The 17,131-nt window shown below is 39.5% G+C and overlaps 1 protein-coding gene across 1 annotated transcript in view; it reads right to left on the reverse strand.

Annotated features, from left to right (window-relative positions):
* C8H18orf63 (chromosome 8 C18orf63 homolog) overlaps positions 1-13,767 on the reverse strand; it is a 35,220-nt gene extending 21,453 nt beyond the window's left edge. Inside the window, 2 exon segments of the mRNA XM_032222874.1 lie at positions 3,780-3,858; positions 13,634-13,767. Coding sequence (XP_032078765.1) covers positions 3,780-3,858; positions 13,634-13,767 — 213 coding nt within the window.
* Between the last annotated feature and the right edge of the window lie 3,364 nt (positions 13,768-17,131).

The following is a 17,131-nucleotide window of genomic DNA, read 5'->3' on the forward strand; positions in this document are numbered from 1 at the left end:
TCACTACCCCCCACCCCATTTGTCTGTCATAAGCCAACCACTGAAGGCAACCTTATATGATTTCAATTTTAATTTGCTTCAGAACTCTGTGACCAACAGAGCTCTTTAAAAAAGTGGAACTCAAACACTGGTTCCAACCCTTTAACTACCACAGCCTCAGAAATAAGAAAAAAAAACCTCTTAAATGAAAAACCATACCACATAAATGAAAAAAAAAAGTAGTTTGCCTTTGGACCTTTGAACAGACATTAAGTATGTATACTTCCCTTTCTAATTACTTTTGGAAATTGCTGCTTAACTGCTTTTCAGCTATTATAAACCTTTGGATCATGTCTGATTGCACCTGATGAGTTTTCTTTAATCCTTTTTAAGTTTCAATTACAAGTATAACAACTTAACTTTTTTAAACAGCTACAGAGAACAACAAGAACCCAGATCTACTAGAGCTATAAACCCTGTATATAAAGTATAAATATGTAGGAAAGAAAAATGATTACAATCAATATTATGGACTTAACTCAGCAATTAAAAGAAAGAAAACATTTCATAAATTAGAAAAGTTAAAACTTGACATAATCTGCCTATAAGAAGTACATATTCAAAAGAGACATGAACACCTACTAACTCAACCAAAGCTTGGGAAAATGTTTTCAATACTGGCGAATTGCAAGAAAATAGGAGTGATCTTCTATATTAAAGATAATATTCCAGCAAAATTAATCTATGCAGATGAAGAGGCAAGAATTTTGATGGTGGAAATTATGGATATCAAAAAAACACTCCTAATTGGAATCTATGCCCCTAATGAAAAACAAGATGAATTTTATAAAAAATTGCATAAAAGAATCTTGGACTTAGACCATGTTGATGTTTGTATGATGGGAGATTTCAATAGCATTGTGAACTAGAACAAGGATTACAAAAAACACAAAACAAAGCTAAATAGAAAAATGCTTCCGAAATCTTTCTTCAGGATGATAGATGAAATAAATTTAAAAGATATATGGAAAGAAAGAAATGCTAAAAAAGAACAATATATTTTTTATTGAAATAGATATTAATTATTCTCCAGAATTGATATGATATGGGCTTCAGCAGAATTGATTTGCAACGCACAAGAAATTGTGATCGGAGCAAGCACTTGGGCGGACCACAATCCAATTACAATTAAATGGAAAGGCCAAAGGACAAGATCTAGATGGACATTAAATAATACTATATTGAAAGAAAAAGACTTTGTACAAAAAATGGAAAAAGAGTTAGCCTTTTCCTTTAAAGAAAATAGGAAAGAAAATACATCAATGCAGAATCTTTGGGATACAAAGAAGGCTGTCACTAGAGGTCTGATAATAGACTATACAAGGAAGAGAAACTTAAAGAAAAGACAAATGCATAAAGCTTTAGATAATGACTACAAAATACTTGAAAGAGAGTTACAGAGATCGCCACAAAAAAAAAAGATGTTAAAATAAAAATGGATATAATTAAATATAAAATGGATCTACTGGAAAAGGAAGAACTGGCACAAAAAATTAGAGGTGCTAAACAGAATTACTTTGAAAATGCAAACAAACCAGGTAGATGGCTGGCATATAAACTGAAAAAAGAGAGAGAAGCGAAGAAAATATTCCAATTAAGAGATGAACAAGGACAAATTCAGTATGGAAACACTGAGAAAAAATATATATACAAGATTACTATGCTAAGCTCTATGAACAAGAGAAGGTGGAAGAGGGAGGAGTTAAAAGTATTTACAGGATGCTATATATGAAGTGACTATTTAGAATACCGTATTGAAAAATGAAGGAATAACATCTTTGTTTGAATGTATAATGTACAAAGACAATAATGAACATAAGCATACTTGATTGGTGGAATTATACATAATTGAAAACTGCGATATACAAATATAAATGGTTGGTAAATCTCTTTCATATTGGGATCTGTGATTATATAAAGGTATACTGTTACTATATAAACAATCAAGAATGTAAGGGAATTAGGTTTATTGGAAAAATATTAATTGTAATTGAATATACATTGTACAATGGAAGTGAGGTATTTAGTTATACTAGATGAAAAATCTGCGATTGTAAATATAATTGAGAATATGGATGCAAAAACACTTGTAACCAAACAACATGCTGTATGTAATGGATGAGATCACTTTTGTTAATATTGGTTTTTTTACTGTAAAAATAAAAAAAATGGATTGCAAAAAAAAGTGTGATATAATAAAATAGTGTTTTTGAAAAAAAAACTTTTTTAAACAGCAAATGAACAGTAAAAAGGAAATTAAAACTTTGATTTTAGAAAGTTACGAATAGCTAAGGGTACCAATATTACCCTTGTACCCTAAATTTATTTTTTGAATTAATTATAAAGAATTCTTGCCATAGAAAAATGCTTTTGTTTTGAATTTTTTAAAAACAGAAGATTTAAACAATTGGACTCTAGAGGGAGCCAAAGATTACAATTAAAGGACAACACAAAGTTGACCAGTAATTACAGAATGACGCAATATATTTTAACATTGGACATAATGAAGGATATTTTTAAAAAAATTGACTCTGGTGTTAAGTGATATCTGCCTGCCAGAAACTTTATGTGTAAAATATGTTATGGAGGAAGAACACATTTGGTTTTACAAAACAGTTTGTTAAAGTTTAGAAGAAACTCATAAGAACAAAGAAAAAAATGAAGATATCAAATTCTACATTATTTGAATGGACACAGAGTAATATGGTTAGAAGAAATGAAAGGAATATAAAGTTGGTTTATCTGATCAAAGTTAAAATAGATTTTATTTTTTCCGCTAACCCTTAATAGACTTTAGCCGGCATCAAGACTGAAATAACCATGCTTTGTGAATTTGTTTATAGATAAGGGATGGAATATGGGAAGAAAAGCTCATCTGTTGTATTTTAAGAGGAGGCGATAAGTTGCTAAAATTGTTTTTATTTATTGTGAGAATAGATGAGAAGTCACTTCTTTATATATTTCTTTTCTTTACCTTTACTATAGTCTTATTTTCCTTTTCTCTTTCGCTATTTTCCTTTCTTTTTTGCATCTTTGGCTCTTTTTTCCTTTTTTCAAGTTTGTATTAGTTTTTACTGTATAATCTTATAAAGTATAATTAGTACATTAATATTAAGATTATAATCTTAATATCATTACTATAAAAAGAATAATGCAATTTTTAGATGAAAAAACCCTAACATTAACAGGGATTATGAAATCAATCAGAAGCATTAAGATTGGGTTTCATGACAAAGTTAGACATATTCTTTCCTTAATAGGTTAAATTGCAGAAGTTGAGCAAAATGTTTCTGCAATCAGCATTTGAGAAATAAAACTAACATAAAATCAATCCACCCAGTCATTTTGTTCACTTACAGAGAACAAGATGAAATTCAGGAGACATCTAACACACAAGGGAAAAGAAGTCTAAAAGGGCAGATGAAGAACAAAAATAGTATTGTTTGCTGTTGATGAATAAAGAAAAACAAAAGGCTGATCAGGGGTATTTTATAATAGATGAAATATGTTATGATCAATATAGTTAAGTTCTTAGATCCCTTTTTATCAATTTAGTATAAATTGAGGGTGTGAAATATATATCTGCTTGCCTTCAGTAGGCTAAAAGGGGAAAAATGATTTTTGAAACAAAGCACTCTATGTGAGACATATGTGAGTATGTGAGAACTTCCTATTGACTTTAAATTTTTAAGCTGCATAAACTTTATTATTTTAAATTAATAACATTAAGTATTTCTGACCGTCATAATCACTGAAATTTGATTCAATGTTCCAGGAACAGGCGAAGAAATTATACCTTGACACAGCAGCAGGAGTTGCCTAAGTAAAATATTAAAAGCTTGTCACTAATCTTAATAATTATATACTTTTTAATTAAGATGTATATATAAGGCACAAAACCTTCAACAGATTCTTTTAAAACTTGCTAACAATTTTCTTTTCTTTGACAACAGAGGAAAGTGATAAAAATAAACACGTAATCATTCAAACAGTAATACATTAAATTTACTATTTACTAATTTACTATTAAACTAATTTGGCCTACCTTTTTTTCTTGACCCTCTTAAGTTTGGAATGCTTCCACAAGCATTAAAATCAATGGCCCTTGCCCTGCCAAATTAATAATCACAATGATAGCATTCCAGTCCTCAAAGTTTTTTCTCTGAAAGGATAAAAACCTACACCCTTTTAGTAGAGTTAAAAAAAAAAACACTTTAACAGCTTAAACATCTTCTAATAATGAAAGCAAACATCATGAGACATAGAAAATAAGCAAAAGTAAAAAAAATGTTAGGAATATAATCTAATGGTTGGGTTGGCAATATATAAATCATGTAACAATGTTGTACCTATTTCTTTAAAGCATACTGTTTTTCATTAAGTAACAGAAACCATATTGGGAATAATGATCCATGACACTCAAAACATAACAGGCACCTCCCAAACTGGGTTTCTTAGGTCCTATTATATCAGCAAAAACAACTTCCAGAGGTTCCCTTGTTTTAAAACCATTCAGTCTGTTTTCTGGAGTAACTTTGCTTTTCTCCTGATTGCAAACATTGCAGTTTAAGTATGGTTTTAGTTTTACTCCTTCTGCTAACTTAACAGTTTGTTGCAGCATCTTGAAATTAACGTGCCCCATGCTTCTATGTAGTAAATGTATGCATTCGTCATGAGGTTTCATCATGGGTTTAACCCAGTGATGGCGAACCTATGACACGCGTGTCAGTGCTGACACGTGTAGCCATTTGGGGTGACACGCACAGGATTTCATGCGATTCATCCTCGGCTCCTGCACGGCCGCCGAGGATGAAAGAATCTGTGCTGGAGGAACGGGGGGGCGGGACGTGTGATCTCCCCCGCCCACACTCACTTACTGTATCGCCGCCGCCCCTTTCTGAGCGCAGGGGCTGCTGGTAAGGCGTGCGTGCCGTGCGCACACATGTCATCAGTGCGGCGAGGGAGGACCCGCAGGAGAGGAGCGCGGGAACAGTGCGCGCCTCTCTCCAGTCAGGCCGGCACAGAGAGTCTACTCCTGGGACTGTCGGTTACGACCGTACCACAGCAGGGAACAGCAGAGTGCCAACGGGAACTGTGAGCGCCATTAGCAGCAACTATAAATTGCGCAAAATTATGTTTTTGTCGAAGTGACACACAACGTGAGTTATGCTCGATTTGTTGCCGATTTTTGACACACCACGCCAAAAAGGTTGCCCATCACTGGTTTAACCAGTGGTGGGTTTCAAAAATTTTTGTAACCTCTTCTATAGGTGTGGCCTGCTTTCCGGGTCCACTGGTGGAACCTCTTCTAACCGGTTTGGTAGATTTGACGAACCTGTTCTACCAAATAGGTGCAAACTAGTAGGAACCCACCTCTGGGTTTAACATTATGATAAGCTGTGTTAGCCATCTGGCCATCCAGTGTAACATACAAACCGTTTTTTAAAGTAGCAGTAACCCTGTTACCCTCCTTTTCAATTATACAGATATCTCCCTTAAAGGTTATCACATAGCCAATGTTAACCAGAGCCCTAACTGATAGTAAGTTGAATTTCAGGTTAGGTACATATAGCATTGGTAACTGCTCATTTAGGAATGAACAACATGCATTACTTTCACCAGACGCCTTCACCTTCCATCCATTTGCCAACAATGTTCCTTGCTCGTGGTCATTTTTACAAACCTTTTTTTAATCTCTAGCAATGCACTGTGATGCTCCACTATCAACAACCCACAAATCATGGTTTACTGGTGCATTGCTAGACATAGCCAAAGTAGACATAGCTAAGTTGACATTAGCATTTTTTTCTGAGATTAGGCAATATCTTGGGTTAAAGATAGATAAAACTAGGGGAGGATACAAAATCTCACAAACCAAGAAGATTAACCAGCTACTCAGAATGTTTCGGATGGAACTATGTAAACCAGCTAAAATTCCAATGGGACTAGAATTTAGCCATGATGATGTAAAAATCCCTGTGTTTGATAAGGGTATTTATCAATCATTAATTGGTAGTTTATCTTATCCGAGTAATTGGTCAAGGCCCGACATAGCATATAGTGTAAATCAATTAGCCAGGTTTAATGCTGAACCTACTGAAAGGCGGGCCGGGCGAAGGAGGGGTGGTGGCGGCGGCAGCGGCTGCTTTAAGCGCTGCCTTGTCTCGCAGCCGGGGCCGCTCCGGGCTGCCGGCCGCTGGCACGTGCTCCTGCTAGAGCCTCTGAGCAGCACCGGGAGGCCGCGGAGAAGCTTCGCTCTGCTTCTCATTATTCAAATGTTTTATTTTCATTTTTTCATTTTCATTTCATACAGTCACATATATACTGTGCATGATTGGGGCCATATAACATTGGGCAATAAACACAGCCATCCTTGTACTCCCCAAAATACAAAACCAATATACCACTTCAACCCTCCATACACCCTTTTTTACTCCCCCCTCCAACTTTCCTTTCTCCCCTCCAACATTCCCCTCTCCTACTTCCCCTCCCCCTCTGTCACTCCTTTCTCCCCCTCCCTTCCATCTCACCCTCCTTCCGATCCTCTCTCCCACCCTCTCTACCCCTCCCTCTTCTTTCCCTCTGCTCCTCGCTTCGGTGTATTTCTACTATCTATCGATATATTCAGCTTCTTATTTTTATACTAAAATTAAAAAAAGCAACAGTATACAAGTGCAATCATGTTACTTTAAAATCTGGCACATACTATATTTCCCCCTCCCCCCTATGACCCTATGACCCCACCTCCCTTCCCCCCTCCCGACTTCCCAGAGCCCGTACACGGTATAGCTTTTTATCAAACACAGTCTAAGATGTATTAAAACCAAAAAAGTTGGGGAAAAAAAATAATAAAGAAAAAAAAAAGGGAGAAAAGAAAAAAGAAAGAGAAGAAAAAAAGTCAGTAAAATCTCTGCGTAGAACTCAGCTTCTTACCATTACACAAATCTTAAGCAGTTTACATTGTTCCTAATCTTAATTGTTTAATTACCTGCAGGTTTTCCCCAGAAGTTATTTGTTGATTCAGCTTTTGCCTGTACTCTTCTTAGGGGCCTTATCTCTTTATCTAAGTATCTGTCTGTTTCTAAACCCTTAATTTTGTCCCCTTTGTGCCTCCTTCCTCTATAACACAATTTAGATACATTTCAAATTTTTCTTTTGGTATCCTCTTCCAACTCTTTTTGTTTTTACCCTTGTTTCTGTCTATATATTTTTTTTGTATTCATCAGTACTCCTCTCATATATGCTTTACTTACATCTCCTACAAATTCCCTGAATATACCCTTATTCATATTCAGAACAAAGTATTCAGATAGAAACTTTTTACAATCATTAATATACTTTTCATATCAAAATAAACTCCCATTCGACCTCCAAGACCTTCTTGCCTGCACTACCCTTCCCAATTCCGTCCAGACTGGGTTATGATCCAAGAGAACCCTCGCCGCAATCTTTGTCTTCTTCACCCTAGAAGATAAATCATTAGTGATTTGTATAAAATTCAAAGTTGTCCATCAAGTCTTTTTCCCTTCTAGAATTAGGTCTAATGCGATATATCTTCCAAAGGGATCTGCTTCAGTTCACTCAGCCTTAATGTCTTTTCTTAAGTATACAACTATACCATTTTTCTTTTGCGTAGCAGAGGTCACAAAATATTGACCAAGTTCGAGGTTGAACAGATATTTTGGATCAGTTAATTTAATATGAATTTCTTGCAGACAAGTTATATCGTTCTTGAACTGTTTGAAATAGTAAAATATTTTCTTTCTCTTCTGTAAAGAGTTCAGACATAACTCCTTGATCAATGGCCGATGATTATTGAGGTTGTTGCAATCTGCCTTGTTTTCCCATTCGTCTGGTAGTCGTACGGCTAGGTCCTTGTTCTCTGGTCCCTTGCCCTTCCGGAAGGAGGAAATGGTGCTTTCTGTCTGGTAGTTGTGTGATTTGCTGTTTATCTTGTCCTTCTCGTAATCTTTCTCCAGATCCAGATGATTCAGGGTGTCCCACCTTCAGGGTCTTGTGATAAAAATCTCGGGCTTCCCATACAGAGTTGAGACGATATTTTTGCTTATCAAATGTAATTATAATACCAAATGGCACATCCCATCTATACTGTATCTGACGGTTTCTGAGTTCTTCCACTAGAAAAGCATAATCTCTCCAGGCTCTTAGCATTTGGGGTGGTATTTCTTTCAAAACAATCAAGTCCTGTCCGCCAATTTGTAGCCTGGTATTATAAGACTCTTGTAGTATCACGTTTCTAGACTCTCTTGTAGTAAAATATATAATTACATCTCGAGGAAGTTGTCGCTGTTTTGCCGCCCAAGAGTTAATGCGATAAATTTTTTCGATCTGCCAGTCAAAGTTGATCCCCGGTCTTCCCACCAGACGATTAAAGGCCTCTGAGAAAATCTGCTTCAAGTTCTCCTGTTCGTTTTCACGCAGCCCCCTGACTCTTAATGCAAGCTCCATCTGTTTGTAGTGTATTATAACAATTTGTTTTTCTGCGTTCTCAACTTTTTGTTGCATCACTTCAATTTTGGATGTCAAGTTAGTGTTGGCTTCCTCAAGAACCTCTAGCTTATCTTCCATTCCAGCAACATATTCTGTCAATACAGTTACAAGTCCCACCATATCGTCCTTTGTTTTGGCAATCCTAGTATCAAGCTTATCACATAAGTCTGCATTAAGTTTCTTTATCTCCTCTCTAAATTCTCTAAGAGTCTCAAAAAAAATATTCTTTCGTTAGTAAATCTCCAGTAGGGGGCGTAGAGGGTGAGAGCTGCAACTTTGTGCCAAGTGCGTGAGGTGTATTCCTAAAAGGACGTCTCCCCGACTTTGATTTTGATGCCATTATTTCTTTTCTTCAAACAATTATTCAACAATTATTCAAACTCTGCTGGCCCGTTGTGTAGCTTGCGAGAGAAGAAAGTATTAGGTCCCCCCTTTATTTGTTCTTAGAAGTTTTTCAAAAGGTTTCAGAAAAGAGCATTGTAACAAAGCAAGTTTCAAAAGATTAGCATTGTAATGAAACAATTCATATTCATCTCTGTTTAGAATGTCTCTATATTAACAAGGAGGCTTTTACAGCTTTTAAAAGTTGATAAGAAAAAAAATCTTGGTAAGTCTTCAAAGAAACAAAACTAATTAGTCAGAGAATGCCATCTGGCTGTTCCTTTGATCTTTCTCTGTCGGACAGTTAAGAATGTGGCATCCGCCATTTTAGGAGCTTATTTTTTTAGAAACCCGATGCACAAAGAAAGCTCTTTCTTTTATAATAAAAAATAAAAAAAAGGGGACAGATAAAGTTCTCGGGTACGGACTCTGCTTGTATTAATCTCAAATAGATATATCAAAAATTGTCCTAAGCGGGGGTTCCTTACTTTGCGCCGTGGTGGTTACGGCAGAAGTTCCTGGCTCGGAGGTGTGATTCAGCCTTCGGTAGGCCCCCCTTCCGTTCGCAGCAAAGAAAAAAGCTGCAAACTTCAAATAAAAGCTCTTGCCAGCTGGATCTCTCTCTCATCTTCTTTGCCTGAAGAATGAGTTTATCTACCAGGTATTTAGGCAGATAACGCAGCCAGGAACCCGGGGGCAGCTCATTAAGCCACCGCCATCAGCAAGGTCCCGCCCTGGAATCCGCTTCGCTCCGCTTCTCACCCAGCCTTCCCCCAGAGGCGATCCGGGACTTCTAGTGGCGGAGCCTGGAGAAGAAGGCCGGGCAGCTGGCGGGCGGCAGCATCGGGGGTGGTGGGGCACTTTGCATCACAGGAGCTGCCAAGCGCCCAGGTCTGCAGCAAAGAGCGAGCCTCCTCCTTCTCCCTCACGGCAGCCGTGGGGTGAATGCCGCGGCCATCAATGAGAAACCCTAGGAACTCTATCTGGGGCACCACGATCTGGCACTTGTCTCTTTTGACTTTGAGCCCCACTTGTTGAAATTTCCGGAGAACCTCTCGCAGGCGGGCCATGAGCTCATCAAGGGATGCTGCAGATACGAGGACGTCGTCAAAATAGGGGACGATGCCTCGGAGTCCTTGGAGCACCCGCTCCATCAAACTTTGGAAAAGTCCTGGGGCGATGCTAACCCCAAACTGCAATCTGCGGCAACGGAATGCGACCCGGTGTGTGACGATTGTCTGCGCCTCAGCTGCCTCATCGTCCACCACTAGTTGTTGGTACGCTAGGGCGAGGTCGAGCTTTGCGAAGATAGACCCCTCGCCCAAGGTGTGGAGAAGGTGCTGAACCACTGGTACCGGGTACGCGTTGGAGGGCAGAGCGCGGTTGATAGAACAGCGGTAGTCTGCGCAAATCCTCACACTGCCGTCTGGTTTGATTGGTAACACGATGGGTGTTTCCCATCGTGCATGGCCCACTGGCTCTAGGACGCCTTGAGCCACGAGCTTATCCAGCTCGGCATCCACCTTCGGCTTGAGTGCAATGGGTACTCGGCGTGGCTTCATTCGCACCGGTTGCACGGACGGGTCGAGGTTGAATGACACGGGTGTGCCAGTGTATTTGCCTAATGTGCCATCAAACACGGCAGGGAACTCGTTGACCAGGCAGTCTAGGGCCGACGTGCTTAGATGGTGGATGCCGCTGATCTGAAGGCCGAGGGACTGGAACCAGTCGAGGCTGAGAAGGCTGGGCAACCGCCCCTCGACTATGATGAGGGGTAACCGGCCATCGAACCCCTTAAACTGCACCCTGACCTTGCGCATGCCAATTACTGGAATCAGGTTGCCCTGATAGTCCCGTAATGTCAGGTTACAGTCTTGTAATTGGTGCTTTGACAGCTGGGGCAAAAGGCGCTTAATCGTGCTCCAAGACACTATGGATGTTGCGGAGCCGGTGCCCAGCTCCATTTCGCAGGGCCTCCCTTCCAGGATGACTGTCAGCTGAATCTTTTTCTGAAGATTGTGGCATGAGAGACCCTGGTTAGCGTTCCGGAGGATGGCATGGCAGTCCATCCTAGCCTTCTTGGGCCCTTCCGTCCGGTTTCGAGGTTGTTGGGACCGATCGGCCTGGAACTCTGAGGAGGAGGAGGACATGGGCTGCGCGGCTCGGCACACCTAGCGATGTGGCCCTTCCTGCCACACCGCTGGCAGAGGGCTTGCCTAAATCTGCACTCAGCTCTCTCGTGGTTGCCTCCGCACCCACTGCATGCAGATTTAGGGTCGCCCTTCCGCCGTGGTAAGCTCTTTCTGTTCGCCTCATAAAGGCGGTTAATGTCCTCCTCTTGTCCTTCAGCGTCCGATTCCTCGCTCTCTGTATCAGGTAGACCGGCAGCTGTATTGAAGGTATTGGCGGTTTGTGCGGTCGAGGTAGACCGGCTCTTCGCAATGGTAGCTAGGGATGCTGTGGCCATTTCGGAAGCTCGAACTTCATCGAATGCCATTGGAAGGAGAGGTCTGCCTTGGTCAACAACCGCTTTTGTAGTTTGAGATCTCTGAGGCCACACACCAGGCGGTCGAGGAGGGCTTCGTCAAGATCCCGGAACTCGCAGTGGAGGGCGGCCGATCTCAGGCCGGCGACATAGGCGCTGACTGACTCTCCCTCGGCTTGGCTGCGTTGATGGAATGCGTGCCGACGGGCTATTTTGGACGGGGACAGTGCGTAATGGCTCATCAGCTTTGCCATCAGGACGGGCCATGGCACGGCCTTGATAGGTTCAGGGGCTGTGAGAGCCCTGGCGGTGTGGAACACGTCCGTTCCGCAGACTGACAGGAAAAATGCGCATTTCCTCTCATCCGTCAACTCGGTAAGGTCGTGGGTGACCAGGAAGCATTCGAAACGGGCGGTGTATGACTCCCACGTCTTGGATCCATAATTGAATGGCGCGTTTAAGGTGGCCATTCCTGTCAGGGAATCAGCGACGTCTCGTCGCGGCAGGTTAGAAAGAAAAGCGTGGTTCTAGTGACTCAGCGAGTGACTTCAGCTACTCACACCTCAGTTGGCAAATCCCATCCTCGTCGCCAGTGATGTGTACCAAAGGACCGTGGGTAGCCAGAAGAACTGAGGCGGAGACAGGAATAAAGGCTAACAAATTTTATTCCCTAACAATAACAGGCTGACTTTCAGAACCGGCTCATAGACAGGAATGCGCGCTGCTCGTTTGGACAGCTCCCTTTTTATACAGGAGCTGTCAAACGATCAGCCAATCGGGTGTCGAGCGCTTCCCGCTTAAACTCTTTATTTTAGCGCATGCTCAGAACGTGACACTTCTCCCACCCTTTAACAAAAACTTTATTGGCTTCAGTCTCACTCTACTTCAGTGCTTGTGTGAAAACCAGCTTTTCAAGGCTTCTCAGGACAGTGATGGCGAATCTTTTGCACTTGGTTTGTCAAGTACCGTATATACTCGAGTATAGGCCGACCCGAATATAAGCCGAGGCACCTAATTTTACCACAAAAAACTGGAAAAGTTATTGACTCGAGTATAAGCCTAGGGTGGGAAATGCAGCAGCTACCGATAAATTTCAAAAATAAAAATAGATACCAATAATGCCATTGCCCATTGAATAACATATACAGCCTGCCTGTGCCCATTAAATATACAGTAGCCATTGTAAAAATTTGCTCTGCATAACAAATTACTATCACACAATACTGGTGTATTCAATGAAATACTTCACTCACCTCATGATGCTGATGTCCCGCTGTGATGATGATGTCCCGCCTCCTATGACACACGGCACAGTGATTCCTATCATTGGATCACTGTACCAGAGGAGGTGGGACATCACTATGTGGCTGCTTGCCATAACAAGGAGGAGGTGGGACATCGTTGCAGAGCGGCAGGAGGGGGAGGAAGGGGAGTCGTAAGATAGCCCTGCATTACATTAGAACGTGAGGAGGGGGGATGGTGCGGTGCACGCTGCGTGGCAAACTGACAGAGCGAGGGGAAACTCAGGGGCGCTGGGCCATTCACGAGCGTCACCCAGCGGCATGGCCCCGCCCCTTTTTCTCCTCCATTTCGGGCAAATTTTTCACTGACTCGAGTATAAGCCGAGGCGGCTTTTTTCAGCTCAAAAAGTGGGCTGAAAAACTAGGCTTATACTTGAGTATATACAGTATTTGGAAAATGCCTAACTTCACTCTGCTGGCTTGTCTCACCCATACATGTATCCCAAACAAAAGAGAAACATTTTTTAAAAAATTATATTAATTAAAAACACACCAATGATGTGCGTTACTATGTATTGTATAAAGAAATGTCCAATAATTATAAAAATTAAATATATGTAAAACAAACTCATTTTCAGAGAGTTTAGAGGCTGCACAAGAGTACACCCCATTCTCATGTGGCCTCCACAGCGTCACCCCCATAACAGAAAGGGGCATGCTTTCAAAAACAGTTGTTTTCAAGTGTTGGTGAATCTGGTGTGTCATCATGGCATGTCACCTTTGACACATGGGTCATAGTTTCACCATCACTGGTCTGCCAGACATCTGGTAGATGTCTGTCAGATTTCAGGAAGAAGGGTGCAATTAAGTCAGATTCTGTGCTGACAATGCTTTCAATCAAAGTATGATAAACATAAGCAATGTGTCATCCTCTATTTTACATTTAAAAAAAACCTGAATCTATTATGAATTTTACTTGCACATCTTCCATTGTTCTGTTCTAATTTCAGTTGCTGCCAGTTGAGAACTCAATGTAATCTTCACAGCATAAAGCTTCTGCAGGTCAGGCAGACTACTGAAAAACAGTGACTGACGTCTAACATCATTCATTTTGTTTTGCTAACCATGAGAAAGTAATCCAATCTGTAATATAAAAATATGATTATAAAAAGCTGTAAAGATATGATACAATTCAAACTATTAGAAAGTTATTTTAATGTCATTCTCTTTGATAGTGAAGTTGGATGTTTGAGTGTAGTAGTTATCAATATGAAACATGATGTTCAAAGCATAAGATGTCTATATATCTGGAACATACGTATAATTGTATTAACTTCCCTCTTTAAACTCGGAAGGTTATTTCAGATGAAATGAAAGAAAATATCCCAAATGCTACTTTCTTTTCCTTCTCTCCAGAATGACCCATCAGCATATAACACAGAAATGTAACTCCAATTTACTGTTTTCTTCATTTCTCTTACTTTCTAAATAAAACTATTCAAGATACTTGTCCAAATTGGCTGAGTACTTATAAGTATATTCTTATAATGTAAATAAATTATGGCTTTTGAATGCATTCTCACTTGAATGTCACTATGAAATATAATTATGAAGAATACTTTGTCACTGTACTTTTAATTGAGAATTTTAAATAAAATGAAAGTAAATGTAAATGTTCTATCTTCAATTAATCAGTCAAACCAAATCAAAATCAGATCAAAATATTCTTGTTATCTTATTCTATGCCTAAATTGGATCATTTTAATAAATTCATTTAGTACTTCAGTATATGATATTTTGAAATTATTTGCAAATGGCTCAAAGTATATTTTAACTATTCAGAAGCAAGTCCTATTTTTCAATTCATAAAGCTAGTACTAATGGTAACCCATTGATTTGGTTGTGGGAAGCCAGCAGGAGGTTGCCTTGCTTAATGACCATTGTGGTTAACAATGGTATCTGGGCCTGCAGGGACTGCTGTTGCTAAGTGATGCCATCATAGTTTATAATAGTGACACTAAGTGATGAAAATTCCAATCTCAATTCCTGTTGTAAGTCAAAGTCTACCAGTACTGTGTAGGTATAAGTAGTCTTCACTTAACAATCACAATTGCAGCAACTGCATCACATGCAACATGGTTAAGTGAGACATCATGTGATTATTTCGGTTTTATGACATCAGTTCTGCTGTGGTTATTAAGCATCACATGACTCCGAGTTGCAATTTTACTGCTGGCTTCTTCATTGACTCTGCTTGTTGAAAGCCAGTTGTAAACATGCAAATGGTTGTAAATGCCCCCAGGTTCTACAAAGGACTGTTTTTTCAATTACAGAAATGTGTTAGGGCCTCTTAAGAAACAAAAGTCTTCAGGGTATAACTTATTAAGATCCTATAATTTCAGGCAGTAGTGCAATTGGCTGGAAAGTACTAATCATTTAATTAAGGTCACAAAGCTGAGTTTGTTAACTAGCCCAACACTTATTAGGAAAGTGCTGCACCAAGGACAAGGGATGCTCAGGAAGAGATAGCAAGTTAGATATCTGAAAAACTGAACAATATTTGATCATGCTATGCCAGCTGGATGGAGAACATGAGGACAAATAAATAAATAAAAAATAGCTTCTGTTGAAGTTGCTATATTTATGACTATCATTTTCAGTCGTAAGTTTCAACTGTAGATCTTACCACACAGATTTTAAAAACTGAAGCAAAGTTTATTTGACTCTGTTAAAATAATTATTTCATCTAAAAAGTTAACAAAATACTTAGAATGTCAGAAACAATCTTTGTTTCTCAGAAGTGTGAGAGAAAAACGTGATGAAAAGCACTCAATTCTTTTTCTTCTTCTCTCTCTCCAAACAATTATTACAAAATATGGTAACCTTAGAACTGCTAATTTAGACTTGTTTTAACTTTTTTTTTGTCTTCAAGCCTAAACCTGACAGCCTGGGAAAACCTGAAAAACACGAACTAAGCCACATAGCTTTTGTTTCCCTTCCTACAAGATAAGCTGGACGCCTTTTCTTCAAAATATATTTGTTGATCAGAGGAACACAGAAGAACAATCTCAATTAGGAATCGGAGAAAGCTATTGTACCGTTATTTCCAGCTCCAAAAGCGCTGGGGAAAAATATGTACACAAGAAACAGATTATCTTTAAAAAAAACGCGGGAAAATGTCGTGAGGCGAGAGAAAGGGCTACGCCTGGGATGGCGCACAATGGAGGTGGGCAATGAAGACAGAGGCAGGAGTGAAAGACAAAGGCGCAGAGGAGGAGAAAACCACGCGGGGAAAGTCGTCGATTTGACTTTCTGACTAAAAAAAAAAAAAAGTGAGCTTCTGTCAGTTACAGATCTTAACTCTTCCTTTCTCCGCATTCTTTTTGTTTCCTTGCACTTCACGTTTTTTCTGTTATGGCCCGAGGCGCTCAGAGAGAGAGGAAAAGTACGCACGGATAGGAATGGCGATTTAGCAAAACCGAATGTATGGAAATGTATGTATGTATTTAGCAAAAGTATCTGTGATGCAATTCAGTGCCACGTACAAATGGGTAAGAGTTCAGCACTGATTTGTAACGCAGCTCCAGATTCCGTCCAAAGTTCACCAGCACGTGATAACGTTCAGTCCCAATTGGGGCAGCCTCGAGGCACGGCAGAGCTGGGGCCAGAAAGCGGAATTACGCAACCTTTTCCCTTCTGATTTGTATAGGGGAAAACGTCCCATCCTTTTAAAAAGATCTTAAATCTGATTTTGACAGTACAATAGATTACATAATTGCTGTCGAACTGCTGGACAGGCTGTTTTAGTGCCACAAGGAAATAAATATAAGGCGCCTCTGTAAAAACTCAAACATTTTTTTAAAATTTCTGTAATCTCTGACCATCCTGACTGATAGGGCAGTTAACTATTCAGACGTTTATTTTGAACTTCTCTAATATATTGTCCAACTATAGAAGATTGGGGGGGGGGGTTCTCTAAGAATTCAAAACAGCTATTTTTGATATTCTCATGTCTTCTTTGACAATCCACTAATTTTTCAGCTTGATTGCATTATCAGGATTTCAGAAAACTCTGTAGCATATATAAAATGGGTAATTCTAGTTCAAAATTGCACCTGTGTGTCCTATGCAGTTCAAACAAAGGACTAAACAAAGCTATGTATTTTGCAAAAAAATGTAACTACATGTGAGCAGACACTTTTAGCTCTGTTAATTGTTTTAAAATGTCATAAATTTGTCCCCAAAAGTTTGAAACTGTAAACTTTCTGCTGTCCCACAATGAAGTTACACTGAATTTACATTCAGGTTTTATAAATGGGTTTTCTCAACCCATTTCATTCACCTAGTCCATCAAAAAAAAAAAAGTGGAATTGATATTGGAAACATTCAAAATATCAAGTGAAACCAGATTTTGCATCTTTTTGCCTTTTATTTTTTCTTGTCCCTGATTTATTACTCTTGAATTCTGTTATCT

The sequence above is a fragment of the Thamnophis elegans genome, chromosome 8 (genome assembly GCF_009769535.1).
Source record: "Thamnophis elegans isolate rThaEle1 chromosome 8, rThaEle1.pri, whole genome shotgun sequence".
Taxonomy (NCBI): Eukaryota; Metazoa; Chordata; class Lepidosauria; order Squamata; family Colubridae; genus Thamnophis; species Thamnophis elegans.